This window comes from Lissotriton vulgaris, chromosome 10, assembly GCF_964263255.1.
Source record: "Lissotriton vulgaris chromosome 10, aLisVul1.2, whole genome shotgun sequence".
NCBI classification, from domain to species: domain Eukaryota; kingdom Metazoa; phylum Chordata; class Amphibia; order Caudata; family Salamandridae; genus Lissotriton; species Lissotriton vulgaris.
The window spans coordinates 702,308,648-702,327,500 of NC_141698.1; the positions used below are offsets into that span (position 1 = coordinate 702,308,648).

The window sequence follows — 18,853 nt, forward strand, 5'->3', positions numbered from 1 at the left end:
TGATCGGTAAAAGGAAGGCAGCCTGCCACAAGAGGTGTCTCAATTCACCTTTGTGGATTGGCTGTAGTGGAGGCCCCAAGAGTTTTGAGAAGACACCATTGAATTTTCAGGGAATTCCCCCTGACTGGTGGAAATATGTTTCAATCCCTTCAAGGTGGATATTAACTGGGACCATGAAAAGGAGGTTTGTGAATGACATTTCTTATGAGCAGTAATGGATGCAGGATGTATTTTATTTCAATAACAAACCCAAACTTGGCCAGAGAACGTCACTTGGGAGCTTTCAGGACGAAACTGGGTTTGGAGTAGGTCAGCTTGACTACATCTAACATTATCAGGGTAATTGATAGAATGGCAGAAACTTCATTTTCGGAGATCAAAAAGGCATTCCTTGTGATGCAGAGATCAACCACTTCACCCTTCTTTCTATCACATTACAGGCACTTCATGAACAAAAAAGCATTTTGAAGAAAAATAAAAGAATTTCCTATGAGTAAATACCACAACACATACAAACACCTAAAAGATGTTGAGTAAATAATTTCCAATTGTTTGGAAATACTAAAAAAGCATGAAAGCATCCTGGTAGAGTGCCCTTCCTCAAAAGAACAGTTGGAACGTGTCTGCCTCTAAATGCTGCATATCCAATATTTCCTAATAGGCAAATATGGAAAAAGAGTTCCAATGAAGAATTCACTCAAATAGGAAATGGAACCAAGTACATTTTTTGTTTATAAATTCAATAACATGCTAAAAATAGGGGTCTAGAACGGAGTAATTCATACAGAATGGGAAAGCCATTCTACACAGTTTGGCGCAGATTCTGTACAATATGAAAGTACAAATAAATACAAAATCTAAATACGGACTCCCTTCACAGGAATTCTTTGATGATGGGTTCTGTAGAATAGAAATATGGGAGAGATTTGTAGCTCAAGAATTTGCACTTAACCTGCAATGCAATATAATGTATTTTATTATTACTGTCATATGTTTTTAGTCTATATGAAACCAATATCCGATCCTTTTGTTAGATCAGAGACTTTCATGATGAAAGAGGAAGAGGAGAAGGGGACAGAAGTTAAGATGGAGAGCACACTAAAAGGGGATAGAGTACGGTAAAAGAAACTGTCATAGCTGTATATCCCCTAAGATCTATTAAGTGCAATGCAGACTATCCGACCGCAAGTGCCTTATTTTCATAGCTGATTTTCCCTAAGTTCTACATTAGATTTTAGAGAGGTTTCAAGTTGGAATCATTTCTTTAGACTCCAACTAAATGACTATATAATGACAGACCATGTTAAAGATACCAACATCCTCAGTAAAAACTACTTGAAAGAAGATGCTACAGCTTCGTTTTTTTTCTCTATGCAAATGCTCCTCGGTGGGCATCAGCTACCCAGAAACTAAACAACAGTTTCGGGGGTTTAATAATTTAAAAGCTGATTGCAGGTCCAAATCAATACATTTCTCAAATTTGTTACAGAAAGTAATAATATAAATAACAGACGTCACAAAATGTAACCAACATGGTTCTATTAAAATCTTTGTGCAACTATAGCATTCAATGACAGAAATGCAAGACTAATTTCACAAAGCAATTGATACAAAAATATACAGGGTAAGTTATAAATTCATTTATAAATTAACAGTATGTTTTATATGTATGCCGTAATAAACATACTTTACATATAAATTGTTGCCTGAGATACTCTGAGTGAGTAATTATGTTTTTGTTAAGAAATGTACAGTATCAGCTCTGATTACCTCTTAAAAGACCTACAAAACAAAGTCTCACTTAGGGCACTGTATCAATAACAAATTCAAAAATGTGATAAGCAAATGTACGGCCATGGAACAATTTTTACATGTCATAAATGTTAAACTTTAACGTTATACACATACGTTTACATTTTTTGTTATTTTAAAAGAGTTAATGTTTGAGCTGATTATTAAAAATTACAGTAGAGCAATTCCGGAATGTTACAGGTCAGAAAAACAAAGAAATGGAAAAAGCAATACAGTAATTTTTACAAGTTATACCTTCAGTGCGTGTTTGGATGTTTCTACTATGTCAAAGCAAATATTAGCTCTAATCTGTTTTAGGAGAGTATATATCTTTTAAAGATTCAAGCTCTTCTATAAGTTTCTTGTTTTGAACTTCTAGTACTGCAACACGACTTTCCAGACATTTGACATACTCTTTCTTCCGACGTCTACACTCTTTTGCAGCTTCCCTACAGAAAGCAGAAGCAGAAAAGGCAAACAAAAATGAAAACAATTGACATGCCAATAAAATATATGATTAAGACCATGTAGAGCTATTCTGTATGTTCATGATTGTGGACAGTTGGAATTAAACTCCTCCTTGTACTGAACACTGAAAATGTTATTATTCCAAGAACAAAACTCCATCTTGAAGTCCACACAGCAATTGCCTCCTCTCATGCCTTACTTAATCAAAGTTCAAAGTTTAAAAAAAGTCCCTCCAAAGGCATCTATTCTGCTTTACGACAGTAAAGATCTTTAAGTGCCTTTAGTTCCTCAATTAGAGTCTTGTTTTGGTTTTCAAGTACAGCCACCCGGTTTTCAAGACACTTGACGTACTCTTTCTTCTTCTTGCGACATTCCCGAGCAGCTTCCCTGGAAGCAACACAAGGCAAATGACTACCAAAAACGACTTTCATCACAATACGTGTAAAGAGAAAATGTGTCCAAAATGCAAATCTTTTACTTGCCAAATATGAGACGCATCCTCAACAGATACCTGTCCTAAATATATTACTCTTAAACTTCACCACATCAGTTTAAAGACACGTTATAATGGTCAGCTATCATACATATAGGCTGGTCAGCTCGAACATATACACCAAGAAAATGCTATACAATTTTAAAAACAATAGTGCAAGTCCTGACGTCCCTAAATATATATTATTTCATGTAAATTCTCAAAAGTATGTATACATACTGTATCTCTTACTGCGTCTCTACTACATGAAAACGGATTCATATTGTGATCGTAGCAAAAACGCCAATTCCTTTCTCATTCCTGAGTGTATATTTAATGCACACAATTCAGCACTCTCTAATTCAAGTCATAATCATTTACAAAGATCACTTTAAGGAAAATCTACTGAAAGAGAAAAGCGACTACTCGTAAGTCCAAGCACAGATGATTTACTTGTTAATATCAAAATGCAAAATGAAGCAGAAGTAACCTGAAGAGGCATGAGAGGAAAGCAATGCTGCAGAGGCAATGGAAAAGCATGCTAACAATCAATAAATTAGATCATGCAGGATGATATATTACATGCAGAAAGCAAGAAAGCGGGATCTTCATCTACAACACAGGTATGTTTACATGGCTCATATTCATGAAAGAAAATCAGCATTTAATCGAAAACCTACAGGCCTGATTCTGAAAGTTATTTGCACACCTAAGTTAAACAAGGGTGCACAAATACGTTAATTTTTTTGTGAAAAACTCACATTTTTATTAGCAAAACATGAATATACACTTGTAAATGTTCACATCTAATAATACACTAGTATAGTGTAACGCTAAGCCTGTTAAAATCTTTCTGCTTCAGGAGGTGTGTTGCGGAAATTTCAATGATGACATAATAGAGGAAACGACATACAAAAATATGCAAGTCTGTGGTCAATTAATTATATTATTGGAGGGACACCACTGCCCTGGAGCTTTAACTTCTGTCAAGAGCATAAGTACATCTCTATCAACAACCGGGATGAGGAGGGAACACTGAACAAAATTGTGGAGGTACAGGGAAAGGTTTTCTCCACAGTGAATAATATTTCCTATAAAAAGACACAGAATTCCACTTGGCTAAACATTAACATTTGCAGAAATGTATACATCTTAAATTTAGACAAGAATGTTTTTACACATAAGTAACTTGTAACTCATGAATAAGTTTAATTCTTTGAAGCTGCATCTATAACTTCCTATGAGCATCCAAGGACATCGCTGAGAATTTTGTAAAGTCTGAATTTATTTCAACAGGCAACATATATGTGAATAAATATGACTTTTAAAGAACTTTTGTCTTACAGGCTGTATTACCAAAGCATATAATCATTTTAAAAATCTAATAAAATTGAATATTTTGTCTAGTAAACAATACAAACTAAAAACAACTAATGGCAAAGATAATTGCTCTTGCTTTGCCAATGCCAGACATTTTTAAATTGTGTCAGCATAGGCACAGCTAACAGCGGTGACCAGCAATCTTTCAAAGTACAGAAAGGAAAATGCTACTTACCAGTATGTTCTTGGCATGTAGAGCTGCAGAGTTACACACTGTGCATAGATGGCCACCTAGTGTTGGGCCCGGATGTTTGCAGTTTGTTTTGTTGAAGAAAAGTCTTTGGAAGTCACAGGAGAGGTGAGTCCTCCTTTTGATGATACTGCGCATTGGCATCGGCTCCATCCCCAAATTGTTTTTCGCCATTAGGGAAGTGATGGAGTTATACAAGAATTAGTGATTTCCTTGTGATTTAATTAAGATAATACTGGAACGGATACAGGTAGGCGAGGAGCCGGGTGGGCGTGTGTAACTCTGCAGCTCTACATGCCAAGAACAGATGCATACTGGTAAGTAGCATTTTCCATTCGAGGCATATGAGCTGCAGATTACACACTGTGCATAGATTGTATAGCAGTACCCACACCTAGCGGCGACCATCAGTATCCGTTGCAGTAGTTTGAAACAGAGTTTTTAGTACAGCCTGGCCCACATTGGCTTGTTGTTTAGTTTGCACATCTACACAATAATGTTTTGTGAATGTGTGCGGTGTAGACCATGTAGCTGCTTTGCATATATCATCTAGGGGAATGTTCCCTAAGAATACCATTGAAGCCCCCATTTTCCTTGTAGAATGGGCTTTTGGAGGAATTGTTAATGTACGTTTGGCTTTCTGGTAACATAGTTGTATGCATTTAACAATCCACCTAGCTACCCCGGTTTTGATATGGGGTTGCCTTTCTGTGGTGGTGAAAAAGATACAAAAAGTTGTTTAGTTTTACGAAAAGTTTGTGTCCTTTCAATGTAGTACAGTAATGCTCTTTTGACGTCTAAGGTGTGTAGAGCTCTTTCTGCGACTGTTTGTGGCTGCGCGAAAAAAACGGGCAGTTCAACAGATTGATTTAGATGAAATGGTGAAATGACTTTTGGAAGGAATTTAGGATTCGTGCGTAGAAGCACATTGTTATGATGCATTTGCAAAAAGGGTTCGTGAATCGCAAATGCTTGTAGTTCACTGACTCTTCTGAGAGAAGTAATAGCTACTAAGAAAGCTACTTTCCAAGTTAGGAATTGTAATTCGCGTTTATGTAACGGTTCAAAGGGAGGTCCCATTAACCGTGTAAGAATAATGTTTAAGTTCCACACTGGTGAAGGTGGTGTTCTGGGAGGGATTATTCTTTTGAGTCCTTCCATGAAAGCTTTTATAGCAGGTACTCTAAACAGAGATAGATGTTGTCTATTTTGTAAATATGCTGCAATGGCAGCAAGGTGTAGTCTGATAGACGTGTAAGCTAAATTACACTTTTGAAGGTGTAATAGGAATCCTATGATGTGTTGAATAGACACAACCAAATGGATTTATGTGGTTGTTTTGACAGTATATTACAAATCGTTACCACTTAGCAGCATAACATGCTCTCGTAGCGGGACATCTGGCTTCTTTAATAACGTTCATGCATTCTGGAGGAAGGTTGAGATAACCGAACTCTATGACTTCAGGAGCCAGATCGCTAGGTTGAGCTGAGCTGGGTCCGGGTGTCTGATCCCTCCATGGTTCTGTGTCAAGAGACGTGGAGATAGGCTTAGTTTTTGGTGTGGTACCACCGATAGTTGCAGCAGTGTGGTGTACCACGGTTGTCTGGCCTAAGTTGGAGCTATTAGAATGAGTGTTAGGGAATGTTGCTGTAGCTTGCGTATCACTAACGGAAGTAGTTGGAAAGGAGGAAAAGCGTACGCAAATTTTCCGGACCAGTTCATCCATATCGCATTGCCTTTGGACAGCGGGTGTGAATATCTGGCAGGGAAGTTTGGGCATTTTGCGTTTTCGTGGGTTGCGAAGAGGTCTATCTGAGGTTGTCTCCACATTTAAAACAACGGTTGAAGAACTTGTGGATGAAGTTCCCACTCGTGGATCTGCTGTGTCTGTCGACTTAGCAGATCTGCCATGGTGTTTTGTACTCCTGGAACTTTTTGGGCAAGAGGAAGATTTTTAGTGGTATAGCCCATCTCCATATCTGCTGAGCTAACTAAGAGAGCTGCAGAGAGTGTGTTTACCCTAGTTTGTTTATGTAGTGCATGGCTGTCATATTATCTGTGCGGACTAAGACGGCTTTGCCTGATACTTGTTTTTGGAATGCTTTTAGGACTAGGAAAACAGATAGTAACTCCAAGTGTTTGAAGTGGAGTAACTTTTGTTGCGGTGTCCACCTGCCTTGCATGGTGTGATGCAGTAGGTGAGCTCCCCAGCCGGAGAGCGATGCGTCCGCTGTCAGGATTATCTGAGGAACTGGCTCTAGGAACGGTCGGCCCTTTGAAAGGTTTTTGGTGCTCCACCATTACAGAGAGCGATGAGTCAGACTGTCTACCAACACTAGGTCTGTTAATTGACCACGAGCCTGGTTCCATTGGCGTGCTAGGCACTCTTGAAGTGGACGCATTTGCAGTCTTGCGTGAGGCACTATAAATATGCAAGATGCCATCAATCCTATGAGCTGCATGAACACTCGAGCTGGAAGCACGTGTTGCAGTTTGAATTTTGTTAGGAGAGTTTGTACACTTATTATCCTGTTTGGAGAGGGATAGGCTAGTGTTAGTTGGGTGTGTATTGTAGCGCCGAGATATTGTTGTATGTGTGAAGGTTGCAGATGTGACTTGGTGTGATTTACTGTGAATCCCAAGTCGTGAAGCAGTTGAATAGTAGCCTGAGAGTGTTGTACACACTGGCTGTATGAGCTGGCTTTTATGAGCCAATCATCTAGGTATGGGAAGACGTGAATATGTTGTCTTCTTAAGTGTGCTGCTACTACTGCTAGGCATTTGGTAAACACCCTTGGGGCTGTTGTGACTCCGAATGAGAGCACTTTGAATTGTTAGTGCTGCCCGCCTAGCACAAATCTGAGATATTTTCTGTGCGCTGTGTGGATGGGAATGTGGAAGTAGGCGTCCTTGACATCTAGAGTAACAAGGAAGTTGTTTTGTAAGTTATCAAATTAACGTTTTGTAACAGGAGTGGAAGGATTTGTTGGAGTGTGACCATATGAAAATGATCCGACTGTATGTAAATGTTTAGAGGTCTGAGGTCTAGGATAGGTCTTAGAGATCCGTCCTTCTTTGGGATTAGAAAATATAGGGAGTATACTCCTTTGTTTTTCTGATGCTTTGGGACTATTTCTATTGCATTTTTCTGCAGGAGGGATATTACTTCCTGTCTGAGCAGTGTTAAATGTTCTTGTGACATTTGACGTTGCTTGGGTGGTATGTTTGAGGGGGTGGATGTTAGCTCTAGACAGTAACCTGATTGAATTATTTGAAGCACCCACCTGTCTGATGTGATGTTTTACCAGGCTGGTAGGTATTGTTGTAGTCTTCCCCCAACAGGAGTGAAATGGGACGGGGGAAGGGACTGGGAGTCATTGGGCAGGGGTAGAGGCAGAGCGGGAGTTGTTGTTTTTACCTCTGCCTTTGTTATTGTTACCCCTGTAACCTCCCCTTTGTTTGTGTAGGGGATTTGTATGAGGTAGAAGGTGTGTCTGAGGAGTATCCCCTGGTGGTGCCTCGATAAGATGAGCGGCAAAATGAACGTCTGGGAGCCTGCGACTGCAGGGCTCACATAGATTTGGCTGTATCTGTAGCCTTTTTCATTTTTTCAAGTGATACATCTACATTGGGTCCGAATAAGTGTTGCTCATGGAAGGGTTGATTAAGTATAGCACTTTGGACTTCAGGTTTGAACCCTGATATGCGTAGCCAGGCATGTCTACATAATAAAACACTGGTGTTAACAGCCCTGGAGGCGGTGTCCGCTGCATCAAGTGCACACCGAATAGAGGTGTTTGTAATATTTTTCCCTTCTTGAATAAGCTCATTTGCTCTATCTTTGTATTTATCAGGGAGGTGTCGCATTAGTGATTCTAATTCGTCATAATGGGCCCTGTCATATCTGGCCAATAATGCTTGTGTATTGGCAATACGCCACATGTTTGCTGCTTGAGACGCAGTTCTTTTCCCTGATGCGTCAAGTAGCTTAGACTCTTTATCTGGTGGTGCAGCTTCACCTGATGTTTGTGAGTTTGCTCTCTTGCGTGCGTTGGAAACTACAAGTGAGTCTAGTGGTATTGGACCTTTGATATATGCTGGGTCTAAAGGGGCAGCTTTATACTTTTTCTCTATTCGAGGGTTAATGACCCGAGTTCTGACTGGGTCCTTGAAGACTTCAGGAGCATGCTTATTCACTGCTTTAAGCATTGGTAAAATGGATGAGGACCTTTTGCATTATCAAAGGTATCCATTAGAAAGTCTTCATCTACAGGGTCTGTATGCATATCTACTCCATGATATTGCGCGGCTGTGTATCAACTGATTAAAACCCATAGTGTCTTCTGGTGGGGAAGGTCTTGAGGGGTATATATCCTTTTTCTTTGAATGAGGAGCTGGCGGGCACTGGTGTAATTCAGTGGTCGATTTTTGAAGATAAAATTAGCTGTCCAGTGATTGGGTCTTTAGCTAGAGTCTTTTTGTGCAGGGTCTGGATGAAATAAGTCCTCTGCAGGAGGCCGATCTTTTGGTGCGGAGGGAGGCTTCGGCACCAAAGCGGTTTCTTTCGTTTTTTTGGCAATGTCCTTAACCGGAGAAGCAGGAGTCTTTTTCGGCTCCGATGATTTTTTCGGCTCCGGTATATTTTTGGGATCCAATGGTTTTTTCGGTCCCGGTGGTCTGTTTTAATCTGAAGCGGGTTTGCTTGGTTCCGACCGTGGTTTCGGTGCCGAAGAAGTAGCGGTAGGCTTAGGCGCCAGTGGTTTGGATGTTGACAGGGCCGGTGATGTTGTCTTTTTCGGTGCTGGTAGTGTGTGCCGACACCGTGGGAAGGCCGAATCGAGCCCGAGTCACCTGAAGGCTTAGTTAGCTTCTTAGCTGGGCCCGAAGGTGGGGCAGTAGAAGCAGTGCGTCGGTGTTCACCCGAGCCCGAGAGCGAGAGTGTGACCGGGTCCTTCTTTGGATTGTCGAGGAAAGGTCGGGGTCGACGGTCTTACTTACGACCGGCTGTGCTGGAGTGATGTCCTCGACGTCTGAATCTTCTGCCTTGGAGTTGCTGTCGACGTCGTGTTGTTCTGGGACATCGACGCCTTATTCAAAGATGTCGTCTGGAATCGGAGCTGAAGATCGAGCCATTGTTCTCCTAGCTCTTCGGTCCCGGATAGTCTTTTTGGAGCGGAAAGAGGCACAAACTGAACCGTCTCTGGCCTGGTGCTCCGGGGAGAGGCAAAGGTTACACACTTCATGAAGGTCGGTGAGGGGAAACTTCGACCCACATTGAGGACACTTTTTAAATGGCGTCCCTTCCATGAGCTGGAGTCGAGGCCTAGTTAGGCCCGAAGGCCATCGATGATGACCGGAATCGAAATCTTCGGTGTTGTAGAGTAGCGTTGACTGGGGAAGCATTTGAAACTGATTTTCTGTAAGTTGGTGAGGATTGCGACCCAAAGGAAATCGGTTCCAACACGGAGCGCTGGAAACACATCCGAGCCCGGTGGCAGAAAAAAACAATCGGGGGATGGAGCCGATGCCCATGCGCAGTATCATCCAAATAAGGAGTCACCTATCCCGTGACTTCCAAAGACTTTTCTACAACAAAACAAACTGCAAACATCCGAGCCCAACACTAGGTGGCCATCTATACACAGTGTGTAATCAGCAGCTCATATGCCTCGAACACAATGTTTTCATACTTTCAAGAAGTCCTTCATGGTGCAACATTACAATGCAACAAGAAGAATACCTTGAAAGTAGGTAAAGATTGTTTTGTATTCTTTCTAGATCACTGCTGCGTTGCCTCACTCTGGGTTTAGAAAATACCTTTTGAAAAATTATTGCTTACAGTGCGCTAGGATGCCACAGACAGAAAGAGATTAAGCAGTATTGCAATTAGAGGAGCTAGTCCCGGGGCCAGTCCCTGAACTACACCTAGGGGACAAGGGTCAAGATGGTTTAGCAGAAAATATACTGTTACACCATGCTTCAACAGTAATAGACTGAAAAGAGGAAGAAGTAGGCATACTGGTGACTGACCACTGATCTGTCGTTAGAAGCTTCAAACAACAGTTCAGCTTTAATCTTCATTCAAATCGTATGTATTTTCTCCAAAACCTAATTTCAAAGCTTTTCAAATATTTCTTTTGAGGTTGCATTTAGAATCTGAATCAAAAGGGAGTTAAAATCATATTTGATTAAATCAGAAATGACCATAAAGAACAAATCACTTGCATTCGGTAGCAATCTTTCTGATGGATAGATACTCTGTCTAACTGCTGGTTCCTCACCTTATGAATACTCTCCATTGGTCAGACTGGATCCAGAATCTATTCAGCAGTACACCTGAGAGCCAGTAGGTGGCAGTGACATCCAGAGCCACATATAAGCGCCACCAGTATGTGCTGACAGCTGCTTTCTAGGCTGTCTTTGCCCTCTGATGCAGAGCACATCAGCAAATGAGTATGGCCTGTGTGCATATCTCTAGATTAGGATCTTTTTAGAAAGAAGAGAGTCCAGTTAAAAAAACTGTGAGATCGGAGGGTTGGTGAGGAATATGCAGTTAGAGTATCCACCAGAGAGATCCATACCGAAACTTAACATAACTTTTACTTCTGATGGATACTACCAACCACAGATTTCTCACCTTAAGAATAGATACCATGACAACACTCATGCCAAAATGTTCTGCAGGACCTCATGAGCAAAATGCCCCTCTCAATGAACTTGACTGTTGAGGCAGTATTGCTTCATGAAAGTGAGCACCGCAGCCCACATGGCTGCCTAATAGATGTCCAGGACAAACAGTCTGTGTGCTAGCACAGTGATAACAGCTTTGACCCTCGTGATGAGCCCCTCAACCCTCTTGAGGCTATTTTGCGTCAGTGCAGTTTTTTCTTTATGCAGAGAACAATCCTTCAAGAAAAGGTCCATTTTGCACTGCTTTGCCGTTTATTGCTCTAGAAAACCCAACACACAGTTGATTGTCCAATAAGTGTTTCCTCAAATGATCAATATAAAAATCAAAGCTCTTTCAGTGTCCAAACGATGGAGTCTCTCTCTTCTTCCTTAAAGAGATATGGTGGAGCTTCTGGTAGAAAGGAGGCCAGAGCGGATGAGCAGAAATTAATGGAAGAAACAGACAATTTGAAGGACCCACATGTCTCGAAAATCTAGATCCTGCTTCAGACAGGGTGCTCTGTGCAGGCAATGACAAACTAAAGGGGTTTTGCGGGCGCTGAAGGGGTGGGGGACTGAGCAACGTGGTGCCCCTGCTGACCTTTTTGTCTCTGGGAACCGTGGCCTAGGCTACACAAAGACTGAACAGCCAGGCATACTGGAGGAGGAGTCTAGTGTTGAAGAATGTAGCCACAAAGAGGTCAAAATCACTGGTGGAACTGCCTTACGAGAGAAGCGAGTCCCAAGGAATGCGCTATGGCTCTGCTCTCTTTAAAACACTCCAATGATGAGTTTGCTTTATCCCCAAAAAGTGGGTTAGTTGAAGGACATGACCATTAAAGAAGCCTGGACATACCCAAAGAATCATGCGGATCTCATTTAGGCATGACGACAGAGAGCCACACTGGTATCCCATGGCACATCCCAAGCAATCAGTCGTGTCCAGTCCTGGGAGTATTATAAATTTTGCCAAATCGCAATGATCCTGAATATCCTACATGAGAGATGCATGAATGTTATTTGGATCAGCCGGTATAACTTGGAGCACTATGTCCCATAGGGCGGCAGAATGACAGCCAAAGAGAGGGCTGACAAAGACCAATCTTAGAGCAAGACTCATGGAGGAGAATATCCTGTGCCAAAAGTCTCAATTTGCTTAGATTTACAATAGTTTGGGATAAGTGGTAGGGAAAGCATTTGTATTGGCCCTGCTGGCTGAACCTTGGGCAATCAGACTCTCTGGAGTGATATGCTGTATTAGAAAGGGAGGGTTCCCCAGACCCCGGGCGATGGTGATGGGCAACCCGTTGACTGACAGGCAGCCTCGAACAAGGTTTAGCTCAATTGCTGAAAAGGGAGTCACTAAGAGTCTTAGTAAAGGGCAACAGTGACTCAGTGGGAGCTTGACCAGGTTGCAATACTTTGGTTAGGACATTAATTTTGACATCCATGGTTGGTAGTTGCAAGTCTAGTACTTCTGCTGCCCTTTGCATCAAAACAGTAAAAGAGGCACTTTCTTCTAAAGCAGGACCTGCGGGAAGACCCAAGCCCAGTATCAGACAAAGTTTCAAACCCACTGGCATCCTGTAGCTCTTCAATTGCTGTCATCATAATGGGGAAGACAAACTTTCCCTTCTTCATAGTTGTCTTTCTCTGAATCCCTACCAAAAAGCATATGTAATGTCTGGCTCCCCTCTTAGCCTGAGCTTCTCCCTGGTATTTTAACTAGAGTTTTACTCACAGATTATCCAGTGTGCATCTGAATGCGTCGAAAGAAAAAAACTGATGGCTGAGCTCATGGTTAGCTCTTATATGCAGCTCCACATGTAACATATACGGAGCAGAATAATGTCAGTGTGAAGCCGCACAAAGTCACCCACCAGTAGGCAGAGATGCTGCTGAAAAGTTGCCAGATCCAGTCTGATGCCTGGGGAGAATTCCCAAGTGTGAGATCTGTGGTTAGAAGTATCCATCAGAACATTTATTTGTCTCCTTTGGGTATTATCTAACTCAATATGCAGTTTTTGTGACTTTTATTAGCTCTTTCTAAAGCACAACAGCTTTTAAAATTAAGATCTGCTATCAGTGCAATACAGGGAGCGTCAAGGGCTATCTGCTAAATCCACTTCCACATTAAGACAATTAAGTTGATTCAGAACCACTTATTCTGAGCCATATAACTATTATTCATTAAGATACTTGATTTCAAGAGTGCCTTGACATCAAGAATCTAAGAATCAAGGCTACTCAAATGGTACTTTATATCATCAATAGATCGGTGTGTTAATTGAGAAATTTAAGCTGAAAGTTAATTGTTTTTGATCTTGTGCCAGTTGGACTTTTGTCTTTAAATTAGTGTACTTTGAGTTTTAGCTTGAACTAGTGTCTTATGTAACATGGGGTTTAAAAGAGAAAAGCTAGATGATGTATCAAATAATTTCAAATTGGGCGTCGTCTTTCACAGCCTCGAAAATTGTGAAAATGGGATCCATCAGTGGGTGCCAGAGGTCCTGGTGATTGCACATATTCATGCTCTGAATGGTGGAGATGGGGTTCCCATGTCGTGCTCATTCCCTGCAACCCTCTTCCTAGTCTGTCCCCAGAGGAACTTGGTGGAGAGCAATTAAGCTGGTAAACTTACTGCCTCGTGGGGGGAGGGAGGACATGGGAGAAGGAGCTTTAGGAGGGGATGAGGATGCAGCACACCAGACTAGGTCAGCAGCGATGAGTTCCCACGTGGATTAACGTTATGTCATTTGTTGTATTACCATCTGAAGTACTGATGGCCACTTACGTGGCTCAAGAATTTGGTGGGCCCTGTGCTATAGGCCAGTATATTCGGCTGTAGGCAATGAGATTTTATGATTCTTATTCTTCCGAGCAAAGTAATTGTGAACTCTCTAATGTCTGTTTCATGTGTTCAAGACTCAGTCATGCCCTATGGGGTGAGCTCCTAACTGTTCTGCCCTTGAGCCTTGAGAGTCAGAAGAGTAGGCACAGGAAGGTAAACCCGCATTCTCCGGCTGGGCAGCTCAGCTAACAGCAATCTCTACATGTAGGTGAGGGAGAGGTTACCCCCACTGTGCAGCTGTGCAGGGTGGGCTGAATGCTGTCTTAGCTCTTACCAGCCTCTGATGTACCACATACCCTGAGGCACCAGCAGAGCATCCAAGGCTTTGGAAGCAGAGATGGACCGCTACCGCCTCCCAAGCGCAGCACGCCCACAAGTGATACTCTCTTCCTAAAGGCTGTCTTGTCACTCCCACAGGAAACCATCAGAGGCAGACCAATCTTGGGGAGGGGTGGTCGCACCCACTAGGCAGCAGTCCACAATGAGTGATGTCCTGAAGGCCCTTATCTTGGTCTCACTCCAGGTCCCAAGGTGCACTCCCACAAACCTCATTAAAGAGTCCACTAAATGGGATAGGGGAGAGAGGCTGTTGTAACCCCCTAAAGGAGTACCTCCTCCAAGTGGTACTCTATCCCCAGAGTGGGGTGGACTACTCTAAACGGGCAACAGTCAAAGGAGTGTGCTGTCCTGCAGCCCTATGTCTAGGCTTCTTCCCATGCCCCGAGTTGCAGCTTGTTAGGCATCTGCAGCCTGACAACTGCAATTTACCCAAGGGCAATCCAAGATTCTCAGCAGGTTGCGAAAAAGAGAGGTGGTATGGTCCTCCTGGTGGCAGTGTTTTTGCTCCAGATCCGCCCTATTTTCTCTCTCCTGCCTTGCCGGGAGTGTTGCACATTCAGTAACCACAGTTGCTATGCTGTGCACACAGCGAAAATACTGGGAGGCTGCTCCTCTGGAGTTCACCAGCAACCGGATGGACGTGGCTTGATGCTCAGGTTAGCAGAGCTCTATATCCCTGTGTGCACCATCTTTGGAATGTTGGCAAAGCCACTTAGCTTCACAATCTAAAAGTTACACAATGGCCATGTAACCATATCTCCCACACAAAATCAATGCATGTAACCTATGTGTTTTAATGGCAATAAGTAACAATACCTAAAAGCACAATGTAGTTAAATAACAACACAAACTTAAACTCGTAAGTAATATGATATTCATAGTTGTTTGATTGACAGTGTTATGGTAATATAATTTGTAATATGAACTCAAAGATCATCTAGAAAATGTTAAATTGCATCTCTTCTATTAAGGATGAGGTTGTGTGCAATGCATTTAGTGCACTAGCTATGGTTGGCATGTCTGCTGTGCGTGTTATGGATTGCAGAACCAAAATTTGTGAACTTGAGGGTTTTTTCATTTTAATTCCTAACCAGAACCATACTTTAGCAATGATTTTTCAAGGGATTTCAGAGTTGCTTTTTTTAAACATATGTTCAGATGTTAAAAAAACATATTCTAAACATAACTTCAATTTAATTGTACTTTTTCAGTGAATTTCTGTGATGTTTGACGATATGCTTCTTCCAAACATCAATCTGCACAGGTAGACAACCCTTATGTGCACATCTTTTGGCTGGGTGCGGAATTGAAGAGGGAGGAACAGAAGGGACTGCGTAAGATGCCTATATCTATGGAATGGAATATGTTGTTGGAAGAGCTTGGTGCTATAGACATACTCGAGTATTGCCCCTAAAATGTGATTTGATAGAAACTGGGATGGGCGTTGCTGCAGGGGAGTTGGGACTCTGTGGACCTCACAAACTACAAAAGAAAAGGGGTGGTTACTGTAAGTCATCTTATCAACACCTGTATATAACAAAGAGTCAATATGCTGATCTGGAATATGTATAGAGATGTACACATTTTACTCGATGAGCCTAAGGGGGGAGGGAGAGGGAGGGGAAGTTGTTGGATGTTTGGTTTTTCTAAAAACTCTAATGTAGGGTGGCATGCTGGTGCAGTACTATTTGAACAGCTGTACGATACAAGAATGTCATATTGGGATCAATGTTGTAAACGGTGGATTAACATACGGTCTGTATTATTGCGAAAAATGTGTCCCATACTGATAAGTTCAGACTGTGTGGGGTACTTTACCCCGTGATGTATTGTAAATCAACCTTATAATAAAACTATGTTTAAAACATTTTTTTTTTTTAATGTGCACATCTTTTGGCTGGGTTCAGCAAGGATTCGCTGTAAGGCCTGCTGTTCGACCAGGCACTGCGGCCAGGTCCTTTCATGTGGCTAACCCCTACCGCCCACAGAATTCAGCTATGTACAGCAGGGGTTAGTCGTAATATCTGGCCATCATCCATGTCCTGCAACCACTCCCCCTCACGTGGCCAACTCTGCCTGCGCACATCCTTCTGTTAAGTTTTGCAGGGCCTGGCCTTTGGACAGCTAAACATTGCTTTGCACAGCCCTCAGCTGTATACAGTGGGGGCTGGATGGAGTGCCTGTCCTTTGAACAGACCCTGTGCCCACATCCTCAGGCAGCCAACCTCTGCTGAACAAAGCATTTGGCTGTGCACAGTAAGAAGTTGGCTGCAGGAGTAGGCCAAAGGTCAGAACCTGCACCCACTCAATTCAGGAGTGACCAACCACTGCTCATGGGCTGGCTAAGTCCAGCTGTAGTGCACCAAATAATTCTTTCCCTGGATATGTGAATCAAGTGCTGGAATTCCGAATCCTAAGACACCCACAGTGTGCCCTAGAACCTTGGAGAGTCAAGGATTACAAATAGGGCACAGGATGTGCAAATCCTCTGATAAAAAGGATTTTGGAAATATTTATTTTAAAGCCTAGGGTACCTTTGGGGCGTCCACACAAGCAGCTGGGGATTGGGTTAGGCATACCCTGTCTGTTTTGCCCTTTTGTTTTTGCCCAACACACTGCTTGGTTCACCGTTTTGGGTAATGGAAGGTGCACCTGAAATTCTTCTGTAACAGACAGAAAATCAGAGAACAGCGGATTAGCAAATCCACAATGGACGACGGGAGGAAAAGATTCCTTGTCCAATAGTGTGCCTAAATATTTTCAACAGACAAATATGGAGGATCAGTGAATCAGTGCTCTATAAATCTCGAACTTTTTATCTCTTTCAAAGCCATTTAACATTTTTTGTAATGCTAGTTTGTCAAAACCTACTCCCCATATTTCTCCCAACCCATCCCTCCTGCGGAGTCTGACCACTTGCCATTTCACTGATCGGCAAAAGTAAGGCTTGGCCAAGTAAGGGCTCAGATGAGGCTGTACCAGTGTGCGAAACCTAAGCAAGGACATTTGTCTTGAGTTCAACAGTAGGCAGTTGTAGATATGGGACCTAAGCAGCACGTATAATCACTGCAGCATTCACCTCCATTGGGGTTCCAAGGTGTGAAACTAACTCTGTATCAGGGGTAGTATCCAGGCCACTGGCCTCCTCCAATTCATGAATATACTGTCCTCATCGTACTGCAGGAGTAAATCATCCACCCTCATCCCCATAATTATTATCAGGTGGCAGCAAACTGGTCAGAATCCAAGCTAAAATTATAAATGTGCCCCTGAGGAAGACTTCGTAAGAGAGGAAGTGCTTTGTCTCCATCAGAACACACAGGAACCAGCAAGTGCAACCTTGGGCCGGGTTCAAAACCCTGAGTCAGCAGGTGCTCAACATCCAGTGTCAGTGGGATCGGCATCACTGATGAAGGGACCAATGCAGCTATAGAAATAGAATAGAAGTCAGCACTGCAGTCAGTGCAGAACCTTAGGCAGGTTCCAGGGGTTCAGACCGAGCCAAAGACAGATCAGCCAACGGTAACAGTGGAGGCTGCTGCAGGTCCTTAGAAACCAAAAATCATGCCTGAGGGAAATTGAAGGCAGCCAGAAATTGACAGCATGGCTTCTTTAAATGTCTTGACCTGCTGTGGCTTCTAAGCTGGCCCGGGGAATTTGGGGCGCTGCAGGCCTAGATGTGGAATTGGTTACTCAAGCGGAGCTAGAGAACAATATTATTTGCCACCTTAACAACCTGACAACTTCTTTTCAGACAGAGGGAGGCGGATAGGGTCAAGTCTTGTTTTGACTTCTTATGCTTCTACTTCAATTTGGACTTCGACCTTGAAGAAGTCCAGACACTGGAACGGCTTTGAGTGTGGAAATGGGTCCATACACTCAACTTGAATCAGGAGCAAGACTTAAGCAAGGTCCATGTGTTCATTGACATACAGCTTTGTTCCCAGTCCCAACTGGTCTTCGTGTGCATGAGGGCACATACTTTGAGTAGTGCCTGAGCTTGAAAACCAGAGGCAGACCTCAAGTGGAGAAGATTCGTCAATGGTTAGAGCGGCAGACCCTGATGCAGAGGTCTGGCCCGGACCAGGGTTCAATTCCCGCCTCGGCGGGTCTTGGGTTCAATTTCCCCGGACCTGATCATTCTCGCCTCAGTGCCTATTCTAATCATGGGTCCCACTCTGCAACTCTGGGCAATAGCTTGCTTAATCTCCACAACAGCCCCAACAGCGCTAGGATGCCTGGCTTCACCTTGGGGGTGCACAGGAGTGGGCACTTCACAGGGAAAGGCCAGGAAGGGTTCCACACCGGTATGTGTACAGCGCCTTGAGACCCCTTGGGGGGTGATTCGTGCGCTATATAAGCACTACATTTCCCTCATGAGGATCCGTCACTGATATTTGTTTCCAACAGTCACTGCACGGTTTGAACCCTGTAGGCTTTGGTGGGGACATTGTTTCCTTCACGCTGGAAAAAGAGAATTGAAAGGATTTGTCAACTGATAAAAAAGGGAGTGGCTCTCCATATACGTGTTCGAAGGCTCAGAAAGATAGGAACTGCCGCCAGCGCACATATGTAGCTCTGCTCCATTACTTCTGGGGCAGATAAAGGCTAATGTGGAGCTAGATGACCCTCCTAGCGGTGCATAGCAGCACTTCTGTTAAAACTTCCAAATCCAATCTGGCGCCCGGAG

General features: G+C 42.9%; 1 protein-coding gene across 6 annotated transcripts in view; it reads right to left on the reverse strand.

The window, feature by feature from the left end:
* Positions 1 to 1,519: 1,519 nt before the first annotated feature.
* Positions 1,520 to 18,853, reverse strand: part of CREM (cAMP responsive element modulator) — a 791,294-nt gene continuing 773,960 nt past the window's right edge. For all 6 annotated transcript variants that reach the window (XM_086941526.1, XM_086941525.1, XM_086941529.1 and 3 more), the window contains one exon: positions 1,520 to 2,646. In XM_086941526.1, coding sequence (XP_086797652.1) covers positions 2,502 to 2,646 — 145 coding nt within the window. In that variant the 3' untranslated portion in view covers positions 1,520 to 2,501. The remainder of the gene's footprint in view (positions 2,647 to 18,853) is intronic.